General features: G+C 43.7%; 1 protein-coding gene across 2 annotated transcripts; it reads right to left on the bottom strand.

The window, feature by feature from the left end:
• Positions 1-521: 521 nt before the first annotated feature.
• Positions 522-13,388, bottom strand: LOC131193424 (zinc finger protein 420-like). Of its 2 annotated transcripts, none has more exons than XM_058173561.1 (5): positions 12,834-13,388; positions 10,999-11,148; positions 7,419-7,492; positions 5,693-5,819; positions 522-2,903 (listed from the first exon to the last, which is right to left on the bottom strand). In XM_058173561.1, exons 2-5 carry the CDS (start codon positions 11,096-11,098, stop codon positions 571-573), a joined length of 2,634 nt encoding a protein of 877 aa, XP_058029544.1. In that variant the 5' UTR covers positions 11,099-11,148; positions 12,834-13,388; the 3' UTR covers positions 522-570. The 2 variants fall into 2 exon arrangements, with proteins under 2 accessions (XP_058029544.1, XP_058029543.1); XM_058173560.1 differs by having other exon boundaries at positions 522-2,906; positions 12,834-13,384.
• Between the last annotated feature and the right edge of the window lie 1,764 nt (positions 13,389-15,152).

Here is a 15,152-nt window from a genome sequence, read left to right on the forward strand (position 1 = left end):
CTCAGGGGGCGCAGACACAACACAGAGATGGTATTTGCCAGTTCTCCGAACTACTCAAAATTTCTGCTACCAGTTCTCTGAACCACTGAAAATTTCCACTACTGGTTCTCCAGAACCCATCAGAACCTGCTGGATTTCACCCCTGGTTGACAGCCCTTGCAATTAACAGTCTGAGCAATCAGAGGGTTAACAAGAGAGATGCAAACTAAGATTTTGGCTGCAAAGAGAGCAAACTCCGGAGTTGCTCTACTGTCACTCTGCTGGGTGATTCTAGCGGCAATCAATTGAGAGATACAAACAGTGAAGGGTATCATAGTAGATCTTCCAAAAAAGACTAGATTCAAGGCTCTATAAGGACAAATGCTTAATATCACTGAAGTAATAAACTGTAGTTATTCTTCTCCATTCTCTTCAGAATCGTCATTCCGTATCTTCCACTCTTTTAACATTTCATTGTGGTTAAAAAAAAAACACCACACACAGCATAAAGCTGTAATCCGCAAAATTTTTGACACACAATGCAATTCCAGTCGGTTTTTATGGGTTACTCTTGAATGAATTTTTCTATGCTCATACGGGCACCGATGTTGAGTAAATACCATTCCCCATACAATTATATGATTTTTCATGCGTGTGGATCTTTTGATGGGAAGTGAGGGACCCGGATTCAGTGAAACATTTTCCACACTCCGTGCATCGATATGGCTTCTCCCCAGTGCGGATTGTGTTATGTTCAGTAGAATGATGTTTTTGACTGAACCTTTTGTCACATTTCTTGCCCCGATATGTTTTTTCCCTTGTATGGATCCGTTTATGGGAGGGGAGAAGTTTTTGAGAATGGAAGCTCTTTCCACACTCCATGCATTTATAAGGTTTCTCCCCAGTGTGGATTCTGTTATGAATAGTATAATTATATTTTTGTCTGAAGCTCTTGGAGCAGTTCTTGCATTTATAGGGTTTTTCTCCAGTGTGGATCCGTTTATGAGAGGTGAGAGAACTTGAAGCTCTAAAGCTCTTTCCACACTCCAGGCATTTATATGGTTTTTCCCCAGTGTGGATCCTTTTATGGGAAGTGAGAGAACGGGACTCAGTAAACCGTCGTCCACAATCGGCGCATTCATATGGTTTCTCCCCAGTGTGAATCCTTTGATGGCAAGTAAGGGAACGTGACTCAGTGAAGCATTTCCCACACTGCATGCACTTATACGGTTTCTCCCCAGTGTGGATTCTGCTATGTCTAGTATAATGATGTTTTTGACTAAAACTTTTTCCACATTCCTTACATTGATATGGTTTTTCCCCAGTGTGGATCCTCCTATGGATAGCAAGGGACCCCGAATTAGTGAAGGGCTTTCCGCACTCCACGCATTTATATGGTTTTTCTTCAGCGTGGAACTTTTTATGGGAAGTGAGAAAACTGGAAGCTCTAAAACTCTTTCCACACTCCGTGCATTTATATGGTTTCTCCCCAGTATGGATTCTGTTATGTTCGGTGTATTGATATTTCTGAATGAAGCTCTTTCCACATTCTTTGCATTTATACGGTTTCTCCCCAGTGTGGATCCTTTTGTGGTACGTAAGGTGACTGTTCTTGTGGAAGCCCTTTCCGCACTCCGTGCATTTATATGGTTTCTCTTCGGTGTGGATTCTGTTGTGTATAGCATACTGATAATTTTGACTGAAGCTCATCGCACAGTTCTTGCATTTATACGGTTTCTCCCCCGTGTGGATCCTTTTATGGGAGGTAAGAAAACTTGAAGCTCTGAAGCTCTTTCCACACTCCTGACATTTATAGGGCTTTTCGCCGGTGTGGATCCGCTTGTGGTAAGTCAGGGAACCTGATTCAGTGAAGCATTTTCCACACTCCTGGCATTTATACGGTTTCTCCCCCGTGTGCTTCCTTTTATGGAAACTAAGGTGTTTTGCAGAACGGAAGCTCTTGATACATTCCGTACATTTATATGGTTTCTCCCCGGTGTGGATTCTTATATGGGAAGCAAGTAACACCGAAGCTCTGAAGCTCTTCCCACACTCCTGGCATTCATATGGCTTCACCCCTGTGTGGATTGTTTTATGAGACGCGAGGGAACCTGATTCGCTGAAGCATTTCCCACACTCGGTGCATTTGTACGGCTTTTCCCCGGTGTGGATTCTTTTATGGCAAGTGAGGGAACTTGATTCGGTGAAGCATTTCCCACACTCCAAGCACACGTAAGGTTTTTCCCCGGTGTGGATTCGGTTATGAACCGTATAGCTATGTTTCTGATTGAAACACTTTCCGCATTCTTTACATTCATACGGTTTCTCCCCGGTGTGGATTCTTTTATGGCAAGTGAGGGAACGAGACTCGGTGAAGCGTTTCCCACACTCGGTGCACTTGTACGGTTTCTCTCCCGTGTGGATCCTAGTATGGCAAATAAGATGACTTGGATTTTTGAAGCACTTTCCACACACTGTGCATTTGTATGGTCTCTCTCCTGTGTGGACCCTATAATGAGAAGTAAAATGACTTAAATCTTTGAAGCATTTTCCACACACCAGACATTTGTAGGGTTTTTCTCCTTGTATTCTCTGACATAAAGTAAGGAGAAAGGTCCTTCTGGAACGTTTTCCGCTTTCATTCTGTTTCTCTACAATGTGGCTTCTGCAACGATTGCATAATCCTGATACATCTGAGGCTACTTTTCCACACCTTGGACACGCGTCTCTTTTGGGGTGAACATCTTTGGCTAAGAAGACGTTGATATCTGCACATGGTAAAGTAGAGCATTTCCCCGGCTCCCCCTTTAACACTTTTTCCAAAGGACGTGGCTTTCCGGAAAACTTTTCCGCAACTTCTTTTTTGTCTTTTGGCAAAGGTGCTGCTGCCTCTTGGCCGGAACTCTCCATCTCCCATCCGTCACCTGCTTCAAAGAGAAGAAAAATTGACACAAAGTGAGGTGCAAATGGGCTCAAGCATCATTGTTGAAAGCCCTTATTTGAACACTATCAAACCTTCCCTCCACCTCTTCTTCCTTTTAGCACTTTTTGTGATTCCTCTACCCAGTGGTGGTATTCAACCGGTTCTATTCGGTTCGGGTGAACCGGTACGGCAGCTGGAGGCTCCGCCCACCTGACCAAACGTAATTACGTCCCATTTATCCATGTTTTTCATGCTCTGCGCATGCGCGGAAGGCCCTGTGTATGCGCGGAGGTGCAAATTCACATCGGCAACGAAGGTAAGTGAATACCACCCCTGCTTCTACCTCAGAGGTGTCAAACTCACGGCCCACCGGCTGGATGCATGATACGCTGGCCATGCCGACCCCCGTTTTAGCGATGGGGGGGAAGTTTCAATACATCACATCATGTGTCATCACAAGTTTGACTCTATCTGCTTCGGTCATAACAGGGGGCTGTGCTCGGTATCGGGTTGATGTCCTTCTTGTCCTTCATGATGCAGAATGCAGAACTGAATCCTGCCTACCCTATCCCTGAGCAATATCAGCCCTACTACTCCTTCAGATTCAGTTCCAAAGAAGAAGAAAGCAGGGGGTAGTTTCGATATTCAATAACGGGCTTGATGATGGAGAACCTACCGGTTTAATTTCAAACTGAGAAAAGGGAAGCGCTAATGGACTTGGATCTTGAGAACTGAGCTTCAGGGTCCTCTTCATGAGGGAACTCTGCCTTGAAAATAACTGGGTCTCAGTCTGGTTATGTGTTGTGCCTCGTCCTCCCTCCTCTCCTCAGCCGGGCCCCTCCCTCCTCCTGCCGGGCCTGCTATCAGATTCAGAGTCTGATAATGAAGAGGAACGGCCTGGCATGCCTCCAGCCCCCAGCCCTGCCCCATGCCTGGAGGAGATGTCAGGAATGAACAAACAAACCTCACTCACACGCAGCCATCAGAGGAAGTCAGCCAGGGATTGGAATTATCTGGACCTACTCCTTCCGACCCCTCCCTTTCTCAAACAGCAGAAGACAATCTAAAGTGGGAGGATCCTTGCTTCCGGAGATCTGAGAGGCGACGTCAGCAGAAGGAAGGGAGGGGCAGGCCTGGATAAATGCTGAGTCATGGAGCCACACCCCATAGCCTATATAAAGGATCTGCTTTTTGGCATTCCTTGAGTCAAGCAAAGTCTCATCTGGTTTGCTGAAGTCACACCTTGGATTTATACATTTTTCTTTTATGTTCATAAGTGCTTTGTGAGCAGTGTATTGTCTGGGTCAGTTTGCATACACATAGTAATATTTATCCAATTTCTAATCTCTATTTCTATTATCAAGCCATTGATAAAAAAATTCCATGTTAAAAAATATTTCGTATCTTCTTTATCCTTTATCTTTAATATCAACCTATCCATTTCTGCACAATCTAGTATTTTTTTTTATTACACTCTCTTCTGTAGGTATTTCCTCATTTTTCCAGTCCTGTGCAAATAGCAATAGCAATGGCACTTAGACTTATATACTGCTTCATAGTGCTTTACAGCCCTCTCTATACGGTTTACAGAGTCAGCCTATTGCCCCCAACAATCTGGCTCCTCATTTTACTGACCTCAGAAGGATGGAAGGCTGAGTCGACATTGAGCCTGGTTTGATTTGATCTGCCAAACTGCTGGCAGCCAGTGATCAGCAGAAATAGCCTACAGTACTACACTCTAACCACTGCACCACTGAGGCTCATGTACAATTCTTGCTGCTGTCCAGACATGCAGTATTACCCTGTTTCCCCCAAAATAAGACATCCCTTGATAATAAGCCCAATCGGGCTTTTGAGCACATGGCAATAAGGCCAAGTGCTTATTTCAGGGTTCAAAAAAATATAAGAGAGGGCCTTATTTTTGGGGAAACACGGTAAGTATATAGTCCCTTTATCATACTTTTCTGGTAGTTTGCCTAACAAAAATATTTCTGGCTTATAATGTCAGTTTCGGAAGGCATTTTTCTTTTTGCTTCTTAACCGCCACATATTTTAGCTGGGGAAGTTGGGAGGGGGTTGTTGTTGGAGCGGTAGAAAGTTAGTCATAACAGCATTCCGTATTCAAGGACTTTTGTCTGCATCTGATGTAGACTGCTGGAAGACTGTATCCAATTGAGTGTGAAGAATGGATTGGACAATGTGATGAACTTGTGGGTATGGGGCAGGGCTGTGAACTGTCAACTGGGTGTGGAAAACCTGGAAGCTTTCAGTTTTGGGTTTTCCCAGCTGTGCCAAAATGACATCTCTAATAAATTGGAACTTTGAGGAACCTCAAGCCTCAGAGCTTTATTTCGTTGGGGGTGTTCCTTGAAACCCTGACATTAAACCTATGTGTTGTTGTTTTTTTTTGTTGTTGTTTTTTTGTTTACATTTATACCCCGCCCTTCTCCGAAGACTCAGGGCGGCTTACAGTGTATAAGGCAATGTATACATTTTTGTCCAATTTTTTTTTTTGCCTTTCCACATGTCCACCATATAGGATACTATGTGCCCGGTGTCTGATTAAATTTTCAACATTTGGCGGACATGTTTTGGGACATCTCTGCTAGCCTCGCCGGTGATTTTAGCCCTTCTTAACTAACCAAAGAGAAGTAGAAATGCAGCTGAGGACACTCTCTTCTACTATAGGAAAAGAAGAGGCCAGCATTTTCCGAGAAAGAAATCAGCTGCATATATCTGGCTAGCTCGAAAATACCACAATTTCAGGCTAGAGAAACACCAGTTCCTTACTTAAGGAGGCCACGTTCTTTGCGTTTTCCAGCATGACCTCTTGGTACAAAGTCTTTTGCTCACAATCCAGCAGGGTCCACTCCTCCACAGAGAAAAACACAGCGACATCCTCAAAGGAAACGGAATTCTGAAACAGAAACCACACATTCTACAAATGTCCCCCTTAAGAAACAATTGAATAATATATACACAAGTTTTTCTTCTCAAAGAACAAACCTGGTTCCCAACTAGAATAGATAAGCAACTGCCCTGAGTTCTGAGCTTCTGATTAAAAATATACCTGAGGGATAATCTTCTATGAATTTGGTGAATTCTAAATTATGTAATCACACTGCCGACAAAAGTGGTATAGTCAAGGCTTTGGTTTTCCCAGTTGCAATGTATGGCTAGGGGCCGGATAGCTCAGGCTGGTAAGGCCTGTTATTAAGAACACAAAGCCTGCAATTACTGCAGGTTCAAGCCCGGCCCAAGGTTGACTCAGCTTTCCATCCTTTATAAGGTAAGTAAAATGAGGACCCAGATTGTTGGGGGGGCAATAAGTTGACTTTGTAAAAATATACAAATAGAATGAGACTATTGCCTTATACACTGTAAGCCGCCCTGAGTCTTCGGAGAAGGGCGGGGTATAAATGTAAACAAACAAAAAAAAAAGTTGGACCATAAGGAAGGCTGAGTGCCAAAGAATGGAGGCCTTTGAACTCTGGTGCTGGAGAAGACTCCTGCGAGTCCCTTGGACTGCAAAGCAAACAAACAAGTCAGTCCTAGAGGAGATCAACCCTGACTGCTCTTTAGAAGGCCAGATCCTGAAGATGAAACTGAAATACTTTGGCCACATAATGAGAAGGAAGGACTCACTGGAGAACAGCCTAATGCTGGGAAAGATTGAGGGCAAAAGAAGAACTGGATGACAGAGAACGAGGTGGCTGGATGGAGTCACTGAAGCAGTCGGCATGAGATTAAATGGACTCTGGAGGATGGTAGAGGACAGAAAGGCCTGGAGGAATGTTGTCGCGATGGGTCGGACACGACTTCGCAACTAACAACAACAACAAATTATATAATGTACAGTAGCAATGTAACTTGTTGTACACCCTTCTATTAACGTCCAAGGACACAGGTAAAACATGAAGAAATCGCCTTGTTACCAGGGAGGTTAAGAATAAAATTAAATATACTTCGCTGAACTTCTTGAGGATAAAAATGGATCTTGTTGCATTTTTAAAAATCAAAACCTAATCGAAGGAAGGAGGACTAGAACAAGAGTAGATAAATGGTAGATATTAACTACATAGTATAAACTTAAGAGGAACTTTCTGCTTCCTCTTAAAACAGATCATCTTAAACTACAGTCAATTAAGAATTTTAATACACTAAGCCGGCCTTACTCAACTTATCATCCTAATTTCTTTCCACTTTTAACATCCACATCTGTGTCCAATGTATTTAGTTGGTTTTTTTTTAAGACTGCTGACCGATAATATTGCATGGCCATGTATTGTAGAGTTCAAACCATAATTACATTACCAGGTACATTCCATTCAGCATCCAAGGGAGAAGAGGGTGGCTTTGCATTGCAAGCTGGTCTCACTTGAATTACCTGCACAGTACCTGCAGCACTATGTGACTTCCTATCAAAGTATCAGGAAGCCGCTTATGAAAAAAAACCTCCCCTCCATTTTGGACAGGGCTGGACGATAGCGGTTTGAGGACGGAAAGATCTTCCTACCTTCCTTGGAAAAACAAGGGCTCCACCACGGACAACCAATGTTCCAGAAGATAACATCGATGTTACTTTGGTCTCTGAGAGTGAGAAAAAAACAACAGAAGAACTACTTGTTATAAAAACTCCTCCTCTATTCTTTCACATTCAGATATCCATTCTTTGTGTCTGCTAACTGGGTGACTGAGAGGTGTGGAGTGCCTTGTGGGCAGAGAACAGCCCATCTAGAATATACAGATTAACAGAGTTGGAAGGGACCTTCTATGTCATCTAGTCCAGGGATTGGCAACCTTAAACACTCAAAGACCACAAAGGTCATAACCAGAAGTCCCCGTTCAATTCTGGAGCCGACTGGAAGTTCAGTTCCCCCATCACAGTCTCCTCCTAGCGAGGCATTCTTTTTCCTCTGCTGACCGGAAGTCCGGTTCCCTCACCATAGAGTCTCCTCTAGTGTGGCATCCTTTTTCCTCTACCTGTCCTAACCAAAAGCCGTATCAATTTTCTCACCTTAGTGTAGGACTTTACTTTTCTCTACATTGAATTTCATTTTGTTAGATAGGGCCCAATGTTCAAGTCTGTCAAGATCCATCTGGATCTTAAGCTTATCTTCTAGGGTTTTGTCTATTCCTACCAGTTTAGTGTCATGTGCAAATTTATTAAGTTCCCCTTCTACTCCCTCATCTAAATCGTTTATGAAGATATTGAAGATACTGGACCTAAGATGGAACCCTGTGGTACCCCACTGCTTACTTCCCTCCATGTAGACTTAGACCCATTAAGGACTACTCATTGAGTATGGTGTGTCAGCCAATTACGAATCCATCTGGTGATGATGCTATCTCGATGGGAACAACCACTACAAGAACTGGAAGCAGAAAGACACATTATATACTTTCAGATCTCTTCCCCAACCCAATTTAGGAGTGGAGACCACAGAATCTGCTGGAACCAAGTACTGCAAGGGAGGCAGAATACAAGGTTCTGCCTGTTAAAAGCTCCTACAGTGATCTCGTTTTCCTAAACAAAAGCAACACTTCTTAGTGGTAACTTATCCCCTTCCCCAATCACCCAAATTCTCCCTTATTTTTAATTAGCCTTGATTCCATTTATTCAGCACGCCTAGAGCAAATTTAAGAGATCACCTTCCCAGTTCCAGGAACTGACCCCAGAGTTAGTCTTTTCAGCAATGAGCAGTGATGGCGCAGTGGTTAGAGTGCAGTACTGCAGGCTACTTCTGCTGACTGCCAGCTGCCTGCAGTTTGGCAGTTCAAACCTCACCAGGCTCTGTAAAGTGGTCTATAAGTATTCCTTTTACTAATTGGCAAGCTTGTGATCTATTTATGAGTATGTGCTGTTTGGTCTCAGATGGCTGCATTTTTGGATGGCTAGGAGCCCTTTTCTTAGGCAGTTTGTACCCTTGTTACCTCTTCATTATTGTGCAGTAATGGTATACGGTATCCTGCTTGAGCTGGGGGTTGGACTAGAAGACCTCCAAGGTCCCTTTCAGCTCTATTCTGTTGGTAATGTGAACAACCTGAACTGTTTTCCACTAATTCCCAATAGGGGTCAGGATAGAACCGCAAGTGGTAAAGGTATGCAATAAAGCACCATAGAGCTTGAAGATATTTTCGAGAAGACCCTTCCCCATATCCTTTGGAGGTGTGTCGAGTGTCCCCCTCCCCATCAACAAGAAATACTCACCTTTTTCTCAGTTGGAACAGCCCAGTGCAGTTGTTTTCAACCTTTTCCTCACCACTCTCTTTAAATATCTTTTGTGGCCATGGAGGAATTCAAATTTTTTTACTACCGGTTCTGTGGGCGTGGCTTGGTGGGCGTGGTAGGGGAAGGATACTGCAAAATCCCCATTCCCTCCCAACTCCTGGGGAAAGGATATTGCAAAATCTCCATTCCACCCCACTCGGGGGCCGGCCAGAGGTGGTATTTACTGGTTCTCCGAACTGCTCAAAATTTCCGCTACCGATTCTCCAGAACCTGTCAGAACCTGAATTTTCACCCCTGCCGTGGACCTCTAAGACTTAACTCAAGATTTAAATTTTAAATCATAATATTTCTTCAAGACTTTGAGGATCCCCTATGATGACATCACATCCCCCTCCCCGGGATGCACAAACCACAGGTTGAGAACCAGTGGTCCAGCAGAAAGACCAGTTCCTTTTTAACTGCATGCTGCGACAAGATGTTCTTGAGCGATGTTATAGCCACGGTAAATAACAAAATGAAAAAGGAATTCACGAATGAAAGGAATTTGGGCAAAGTCAAGTCAGAGGCGTTGTGGTCCGCCAGCAGCCTGCAGAGCTGGCAGTGAAGTCGGACAGTGATGAAGCTGAGGAAGAACATGGGCCAGTCCCGGAGGCTGGGGAAGGCCCGGATGAGGGCTCTGCGTCGGAGGCAGAGATGGGGCCAGGGCCATCGGGGAGTGATGTGCAGACTCCAGAGCCTCCAGAGTCTGACAGTAGTGAGGCAGAGGAACAGAAGCCTGTTCGTAGTACACGCATGAGAAGAGCGGCCAGACGGCAAGAGCAGCTAAAGCAAAGAGGACAAGTCGGGAGTAGGGCCAAGAGATGATTGGCCCCTTCCTTAAGGCTTAAAAGACCAGCAACAGCGTTTGGGCTCTTTGTCGGAAAACAACATTGATAGACTTGCTCCTTGTCTTGCTGCATTTATTTCTGGTCGGCGTTTTCTGCTTCTGAACTTTTGCCAAGAAAAGCCTTTGGCAGTTGGCCTAATTAGACCAAGATTGGTGATAAGACTGAAGAATTGTGTTATGAAGAATTTTCTTTGATTTAGTTTGGACGACGCTGAGAATGAGTTAATTCTCAGCTGTTCTAATAAAGTCTGTTTTTTTCTGAACTGATTGCATCTAATACTACCTACTTGGGCCTGGGTCACACCACTTGGAGCAGTGGTGGCACAGTGGTTAGAATGTAGTGTTGCAGGTTAACTCTGCCCACAGTCAGAAGTTCAATCCTGACTAGCTCAAGGTCGACTCAGCCTTCCATCGTTCCCACGTCGGTAAAATGAGGACCCAGATTGTTGGGGGCAATAGGCGGTAAACTGCTTAGAGGGGCTGGAAAGCTCTGTGAAGTGGTATATAAGTCTAAGTACAATTGCTATTCTAAGGCAAGCAATGTCGGTTGGCGGCCCCCAGGGGAAGGGCCTTCTCTGTGGGAGCTCCCACCCTCTGGAACGAACTTCCCCCGGGACTTCGACAACTTCCTGACCTTCGGACCTTCCGCCGCGAGCTGAAGACGTATCTATTCTTTCACGCAGGACTGCCATAGAATTTTTAGAATTTACTTTATTGGGTTTTAAATTTTAATGGGTTTTATCGTTTTAAATGTATTTTAAATTGGGGCCATATTGAATAAGTTTTTTAATTATTGATTTTATTTGTATTGTATTTACTCATTGTTGTTTTTACTTGGCTGTGAACTGCCCTGAGTCCTTATACAGTATAAAAATTAAATTATTATTATTATTATTATTATTATTATTATTATTATTATTATTATTATTATTATTATTATTATTATTATTATTATTATTATTATTATGGAGGCTTTACCTGATCGTCTCTTCCGAGTTGGATCTTCCTGAGGGATTCCCCCAAACAGCATCTCTAAGGAGGGATCATCCCCCTTTCCTCCGAGCCGTTCAGCAGCCATTTAACTCAAAGGCTTCCAGACCCAAAACCGCACCAGTCTTTCTGCGAATTCTGCGGTATATAAATGGAATAAATGATTATTGTTCTTATTAATGCTTCTGCTTGCATACTTCAGCCTGCCTTCCATTGAGGATCTGTACACAGTATGGAAAGAAGGCTGTGAAAATATCTACAGACCCCTCACATCCTGGACATAAACTGTTTCAACGTCTTCCCTCAAGACAACCCTATAGAGCATTGCACACCAAAACAACCAGACACAAGGACAGTTTTTCCCCCCATGCTATCCCTCTGCTACACAACTAATTCCCACAACACTGTCTTATGCCACCTAATAGGGCCATATTACTATTCTGCATCTCATCTTTCCTATTGCCGATTACTTGAGCACCTTATGATTATCACTTTGTGGTTTGTACCTTAAGATTTATGTTGATTGCTTTTATTTAGTATCCTATGACTATCAGATACAACAGACATATCCGATACAACAAGACTATTGTATCTTGTGATTTATGATGATTGTATTTTATGATTATGATCATGATGTATCTCTTGTTGCTTGTATTTGGACTGAGAGCTTCTGCCCCGGAGACGGATTGCTTGGGTGTCCAATCACACTTGGCCAATAAAGAATCTAATCTAATCTAATCTAATCTAACCTAATCTAATCTATTAACCTAATCTAATCTATTATTTCTTCTTTTCTTATTCTTCCAGTCCTATTCCTATTGTTCTATTCCATTCCATTCTATTATTTTTCCATTCCATTCCTATTCCTATTGTTCTGTTGTCCTGTCCTGTTCTACTCTACTCTAGTCTTATTCTTCCATTCCTATTCCTATTGTTCTATTCTAGTCTAGTCTAGTCTAGTCTAGTCTAGTCTATTCAACTCTACTTTTATTCCTATTCCCATTCCATTCCATTCCTATTCCTTATTGTTCTGTCCTGTCCTGTTTCACTCTACTCTTATTCTCCTACTCCCATTCCTTCTTTTCTTTTCTTTTTTCTTTTCTATTCTATTTCTACTCTACTCTTATTCTTCCATTCCTATTATTTCCATTCCATTCCATTCTTATTCTTCCACTCTATTCCTATTCCTGTTATTCTGTTGTCCTGTCCTGTCCTGTTCTAGTCTACTCTTATTCTTCCATTCCTATTCCTATTCCTATTCTTCTGTTTTGTTCTGTTCTGTTCTGTTCTACCCTACCCTACCCTACCCTACCCTTATTCTTCCATTCCTATTCCTATTCCTATTCTTCTGTTCTGTTCTGTTCTGTTCTGTTCTATTCTACTCTACCCTACCCTACCCTACCCTACCCTACCCTTATTCTTCCATTCCTATTCCTATTCCTATTCTTCTGTTTTGTTCTGTTCTGTTCTGTTCTGTTCTATTCTACCCTACCCTACCCTACCCTACCCTACCCTACCCTACCCTACCCTTATTCTTCCATTCCTATTCCTATTCCTATTCCTATTCTTCTGTTCTGTTCTGTTCTACTCTACCCTACCCTACCCTACCCTACCCTACCCTACCCTACCCTTATTCTTCCATTCCTATTCCTATTCCATTCCATTCTCCATCCAATGTTCCATTCTATTCCCAAACTAAGAAAGGTTAAAAAGGGGGGGAGGGAGGGGGACAGATAAGACCGTGAGAGGGAGGGGGAGGGAGAGAGAGAGAGACAGCGAGAGAGAGAGAGAGAGAGAGAGAGAGAGAGAGAGAGAAACCCCACCTTGTATTTCCCAGGTTTTTCCCAAAGACGCTTCTCCAGAAGTCCCCGCCGTTTGGAAGCCTCTCATCAAAGGCAAAGATTAAATCATTTCAGGGATGATGATGAGAGGGGAGAGGGCAAGCAGCGGGGCCCCTCCGGAGCTAAGCTTCCCTCGGACCGACCCTTGGAGACAAGCCCCTGGCTCTGATCGGGGTAAAGAGACCGGGGCTTCTTTAGATCCTCTGGCTCCCCGGGAGGGAGCTGTCCGGGCTTCAGCCAAGAGCCTCCCCGGAGGCGAGACTGGGCAGCCCAGTCTTTGAACTTGCTGCCCCGCCCGGGATGCCCAGCTAGAGAGGCTTTTTCAGCCCTGCCCGGAGACTTCCAGGAGGAAAAGCAGGCAGGGAATCTTCTCGGCCGGCACCCGCCGGGGAGAGGCGGCTCTGCCCCTTCGCCCGATCCACAAACGAAGCGCGCAGGGGAGACTCCGCGCAACGCCTTCCTCCCAGCACAGCACAGCCGCGCAGCTGCAGCCGCGCGCATGCGCCTTCTTCCCCGGCAAAGTTCCCCCCGCCCCCCAAAACCAGCCAGGGTTTTGGGTGGAGGGGGGACTTGCAGAGGCACCGAGCGGGTCTCCTTCCTAGAGAGGCCGTTCGGGCACTTCCGGTCTTTCCCCATCCGGGTTTCTGTTGAGATTCTTGTGGGGGAGGGCTCTTTCCGGCTGAGGTGGGAGAGCGGGGAGGTGTGGCAAGAGGGCGCCCGCGGGCGCCTCCTGTTTCCATAATGCTGGGATGCGGAGGGGAGAAATTAGGGGTTTATTTATTTATTTTATTTTTATTTATTATTTATTTATTTATTAATCATACTTTTATACCGCACCATCTCCCGTAGGACTCAGGGCGGTTCACAGGCATATTAAAATAAAACAATATAATAAATAAGCAATATAAAACCCAATTAAAACTAAATATTATAATAGCCAATCACTAAAACGGTAAAAACCAATTAAAAACCAATTAAAATTTAACTCAAATGATTTATTCTTAGGTTAGTCCAGCTCGGGTTAGGAGCTTGAGAAAGGGGGTGGGTAAAGATGAACTTTGTCCGGAAAATGATCTTTCCAGGCCACAGTTGAGAGTAGAGCAGAGCAGAACATAGGGGAGTAGAGCAGAGCAGAGCAGGGGTCTCCAACCTTGACAACTTTAAGACTTGTGGACTTCAATTCCCAGAGTTCAATTCCCAACTCCCAGAGAACTCTGGGAGTTGAAGTCCACAAGTCTTAAAGTTGCCAAGGTTGGAGACTCCTGGAGTAGAGTATATGGAGTAGAGTAGAAGAGAAGAGAAGAGAAGAGAAAATGTGGAATGGAATAATTGGAATGGAATAGAGTAGAGTAGAGTAGAGGAGAAGAGAAGAGAAGAGAAGAGAAGAGAAGAGAAAATGTGGAATGGAATAGAATAGAATAGAATAGAATAGAATAGAATAGAATAGAATAGAATAGAATAGAATAGAATAGAATAGAATAGAACAGAAAATGTGGAATGGAATAATTGGAATGGAATAGAGTAGAGTAGAATTGAATTGAATTGAATTGAATTAATTAGAATAGAAAGTATAGTATAGATAAAGGTTCCCCCACACATGCATGCTAGTCATTCCCAACTCTAGGGGGTGGTGCTCATCTCCGTTTCAAAGACAAGCCAGCGCTGTCTGAAGACATCTCCGTGGTCATGCGGCCAGCATGATTAAACGCCAAAGGTGCATGGGATTGCCGTTACCTTCCCACCAAAGTGGTCCCTATTTTTCTACTTGCATTTTCCTTGTGTGTCCAATCACACTTGACCAATAAAATTCTATTCTATTCTATTCTATTCTATTCTATTCTATTTTTTTAGCTGGGACAAGTCGCGGGAGTTCACTCACGTTATGTGGCACTAGAGAGTCGAACTGCTGAACTGCCAACGTTCTGATTGACGAGCTCAGCAACTTAGCCACTGAGCCACCAGGTCCCTCCTAAGTACAGTATAGTATAATTATAATATAATGTATAGTATAATTATATAATGTAGGGTATAGTATAATTATACTATGTATATAATATATAGTACGTAATGGAATGGATAATATACAATTATAATCACTTTCCTAACGGAAACTTTCTCTTGTAGAGAAAGCCAGTTTTAAAAAGATGCCTTTGGAGAAGACAATGATACTGCCTCCCTTCTGCCCCGCATGGAAAATGCAGCCTTTCTCCCTTCTTTGCCTGAGCATCTGTATTGCACACAGAATCCACCAGAGGGCTCCCTCTGCCAAGCCAAGGGAACACAGTGCGCTTCACCATTGGG

Source organism: Ahaetulla prasina, chromosome 2 (assembly GCF_028640845.1).
Source record: "Ahaetulla prasina isolate Xishuangbanna chromosome 2, ASM2864084v1, whole genome shotgun sequence".
Classification (NCBI taxonomy): Eukaryota; Metazoa; Chordata; class Lepidosauria; order Squamata; family Colubridae; genus Ahaetulla; species Ahaetulla prasina.

Bases quoted from the DNA above. Each gene is read 5' to 3' on its own strand.
- LOC131193424 (XM_058173560.1), bottom strand. From the start codon at position 11,098: ATGGCTGCTGAACGGCTCGGAGGAAAGGGGGATGATCCCTCCTTAGAG. The intron at 5,820-7,418 runs GTAGGAAGATCT...TTTCTGTTTCAG, and splicing joins CCCTTGTTTTTCCAAGGAAG to AATTCCGTTTCCTTTGAGGA. The intron at 2,907-5,692 runs GTAAGGAACTGG...TTCTCTTTGAAG, and splicing joins AAAGAACGTGGCCTCCTTAA to CAGGTGACGGATGGGAGATG.